The sequence below is a fragment of the Octopus bimaculoides genome, chromosome 5 (genome assembly GCF_001194135.2).
Source record: "Octopus bimaculoides isolate UCB-OBI-ISO-001 chromosome 5, ASM119413v2, whole genome shotgun sequence".
NCBI classification, from domain to species: Eukaryota; Metazoa; Mollusca; class Cephalopoda; order Octopoda; family Octopodidae; genus Octopus; species Octopus bimaculoides.
The window spans coordinates 34773227-34777408 of NC_068985.1; the positions used below are offsets into that span (position 1 = coordinate 34773227).

General features: G+C 36.0%; 1 protein-coding gene across 6 annotated transcripts in view; it reads left to right on the forward strand.

Moving 5' to 3' along the window:
- LOC106879981 (uncharacterized) overlaps positions 1–4182 on the forward strand; it is a 263310-nt gene that overhangs the window by 202957 nt on the left and 56171 nt on the right. For 5 of the 6 annotated variants that reach the window (XM_052968292.1, XM_052968290.1, XM_052968293.1 and 2 more), the window contains one exon: positions 2098–2114. The exons of the other annotated variant lie outside the window; for it this stretch is intronic. In XM_052968292.1, coding sequence (XP_052824252.1) covers positions 2098–2114 — 17 coding nt within the window. The remainder of the gene's footprint in view (positions 1–2097; positions 2115–4182) is intronic. 6 annotated transcript variants of the gene reach the window in all.

Below are 4182 nucleotides of genomic sequence, written 5' to 3' on the forward strand. Positions count from 1 at the left end.
ATAATAAAAAAATATTCAGACAAATACATAACAAAAACACCAGGACTTACAAATATATATAACATACAGAAAATTGCACTACTGGGTACTGCACACATTCTACGCAAAACACTTTCAATACAGTAAACATAAGAGCACCACAGCAAACCACAGCACATACCCAAGGCGCACAGAGCTGCGCTCGGTAGTGAAGTGAAAGCATGTTATAAAAATAAAACTACTGAACAATAATAATAATGATAATTGGAATGCATACGAGTTTCTCTGCCCTAGGTGTACGGAAAACACTTGGCGAGAAATGGAAGAAAATTTGAAGAAAGAAGAAAAAAAAAACAACATAATAATAATAATAATAATAATAATAATAATAATAATAATAATAATAATAATAATAATTCTTTCTTTATTGGCCACCAAGGCTGGATACAAAACATAGAGGACAATAGACAGACGAAGGACAGTGTGTTTAAATGGGTAAACAGCCAACAAACACGATTAACAAAGAGATTAAATCAACATTATGCTTCCCCAATAGTGGGGAGTTCCACCATAAGGTGACCAAAGAGACAACATGCACTTTGAACCTCTTAACACCAACGGCTCCTCAGGAAGGCACCCTTTCTTCTCCTTTCGTCCCAGCCTGGAGAGGCACACTTAGAGTAGGCCCATTCACATAGGCCATTCTTTCCACATTCACCCACCTTTCAACGAACTTACTGGGTGACAGTACCTCCCTCTCAAGGCCTCATTAACCCCAAAAAGTTAATGAGGCCTTGACCAAAGATGAATGCATCCATCTTCAACCCTTTCAGTCGCATCCATCACACAATCTCTTTTGCCAAACCCACCAGACAGAGAAAAATTACCCTCCCTTCCCACCCAAAGGAAGAAGGTGGGGCAATCTTCACAATGGACTTGGATGATAGCTGGATCTGTCCTACACGTGACAATAACTGTTTGACAAATCTCTACAAGTCAGCAATGTGTGAGCACTGTACGAGAACATGCAGAATGGTTACATTGCTCCACATGCATCTCGGACAAGCCCGACTGACTGCACATCCATGCCTGTAGAGCTTATCTCGAACTGGTAGCGCCCCCTCACACACACACACCTGCTCATCATTAAGGTATCGCTGGAGATATTGCAGCCTCAGCGCATGTATGTGCATCATCAGCCATGGTATGCCCAGACTTCCATGCAATGGGTGCTGACAGCAAATGAACGACCTGACAGCAAATGAACCACTTGACCCTTCCACCAGATGCAGAAGAGCAAACACACCAGCCTGTTTAATCACAAAGTGGAGCAAGGGACAACAGTCAGGCAGTAGTATATGATGGATGTGATGTACACATTCGCCACCTCCACCCGACCTTTCAGAGACAGCATCCTCTCGGCACATAATACCTACAAAAATCAGCATTGCTTAGAACTGCAAGAATTCTTCACAGGGTTCTTGAAACATGACCAGTAAACAAGGGTCACCTTAGTTTGCTGGCTGTGGACAGCTGACACTTTCCATAATACCCAGCAAAATAAGCTGAGAGTTTTCATCAAATAATACTGATAATAATAATAATAACGCATGAGCAGAAGTAGTTGGAGGGGGGGGGCAGCATAGCCATGTGTTGAGAGGAATTCTTTGGGTTTGAATAATTCCCTTCTGGAAGCATTAGTGTTTTGTTCAACATCCTTAAACAACCCTTATTTAGGGACCTTTCGAGCAGGATGGGCAACTTGACCTGAAGAAAATTCTAACTGGGCCCCACCTGCAAGGTCATGCTCTGTTTATCTTGATATAAGGTCACCATGTCATGCACATATGGTTGTGATCCATGTGCCTAGTGTACCCTTTTCAGACAAGCAGTCATGATGGGTATACTTGGCTTCATATATCTTATCCTGGTGTCACTTTGATGTCATGCACTGCTCTGTCACTCAATAATAATAATGATAATAATAATAATAATAATAATAATAATAATAATAATAATAATAATAATAATAATATTAATCACTGTTAAAATTATTATTATTTTACTTTGAAAATATTGTAAATATTTTATTTTATAATTATTTTATGCATTTACTAGCACTTCGTCAGCAAAAGGTAAGTTTTGTTTTTTTAAAAATGCATTTTGGTTTATCTAACAGCTTGCTTCCAAATTTATTCTTAAATGAGTAGCAAATTTTTCTATTCCAAGACCTTAAGTATAATAGATATAAGGGGACCAAGCTAACACTTGATGAAACTTTAAGTTTCGAAGTCAAGATTTGATAAAGTTCATCAATGCATAAATTACAGTGTCTTTTACCAATACCATAAGATTTAGCACTAATAATTTCCCACTAAAGTTTATATTCCTTATTATTATCTTTTAGCTTCCAAATAAATTTGCTTAGACTGGTAGAATTTAATTTATTCCTCTTTTTAAATGTGTATTCATGGTTTGCAATTCTACACTTCACGAAATTCACAGTAGTCTCAAAATAAAAATAATATCTACTTTCAGTTTCAACCATGTATCTATATACTACATTATTTTGCTTACAGAAGTTATTAGAATAACATTTTTCCTTAAATTTACAATCACATCTTTTATTTATATCATTTATCCTATAATCAGTACCCATATTATTAATGTTTATTGTATTAGTTATATTAACATTATTTATAGCTTTATTGATAAAATGGGAATCTACATGGGTTACTTCTCTTACATCTTTGGATGTTTATATCCCACTTTGTTTAGGGTTAAGTTACAGCATTCCACATTATTATTGAAAATCTCTTCATTAGAAAAAGGTATGAAATTCTTCTTGAAATATTTGGAATTAAAGTATGTGTTACTGATTTTGGATGATTACTTTGATAATTAATATATTTTAAGTTAGCATTAGGTTTATGATAGAGTTTGTGTGTACCAGTAATAAGATTAACATTAACATCTAAAAAGTTGACAGAACTATGTTCATTTTCTATAGTAATAAATAGTCCATAGTTTTTAAAGAACTTAAGTACATCATCCCTATATAATCCACTGCTAAGATCAGGAAATTCTCTACTTAAGTTAAATTAAATGTATATTCCAACAAGATCAGTTACTTGTGCAGAGTTAGCTGATCTCATTGTTATATCAGAACAATTATTAGTATCCTTCCTAATCCAGTAATTATTGTCAAAGTAAATAATAGATTTCCTAGCTTTTAAAATAATTTTATTTTCCTTCATACTTAGGTTTAAGTTTTTTTTAGTGAATAAAAGTGCTTTGTTTAACAATATAGGATTAACAGAAAAAATATAATTATCTATATCCACTAGTAAGAATTTATTTCTATTTTCATATTCAATGCTATTAAGCCAGTATATTGCTTCCTAACTAAAAGAAATTATGGAATTAAACACAGATTATTTCCTCTTTTCTATGGCATATTCAATTATAGATACTACTTTCTCAGTGTTAGTAGCATTAAGAAATAATCCCAAAACAAAATATATGTATGTGTGGGTGCTATTTTCTCTTCATGGTTGGGGTTATAACATTAATGGGTATGCGTTTGAGTGGTAGCAATGATTGTCCTTGTCCATAATGATACTGTTGATTGATGGTGTTCAAAGAGGAATCATATAAAAAATTTAAAGAAAACAAAATGATTGTATGAAAATCATATATTCTATTGGTGAAAATAATCAAAGTTAGTGTCAAGGACATGCTCAACTTCTAACTCTAAACTACCACCACCACTACCATCACTTCTACCACTGCTACTCCTCTTTCTACTGTGGTATGACGTCAGTGTGTGCGGAGGCTGACCGGAAGGGCGAGTTGACCGGAAGAGGAAAAAGGGCAGAGGGAGCCTCGATCGGGATTCGTGCCCTTTTCGAACGGGGTCGTGGTCAGGACAAGACGTGTTAAGCGACGGACTAGGTTTGGGAGAAGCAGCTGCTATTCCTGGTGTTCTTTGGGTCGGGGCAAGCTTCAAGGATTGGATACTGCAAGACAGACTTGCAGTCGATGAAAGGAAAACCGAGGTAAGGTGATTACATCTACTCGCACGCATACACCACAAGCTATTTCGGCCCCACGTGTAGAAATTCGCCGCGATGACAGCCAAGATTAGAATCGCCAGCGATGTCATCAGGCCTTTTAATGGCGAAGGAGATGTGATGGTTTGGA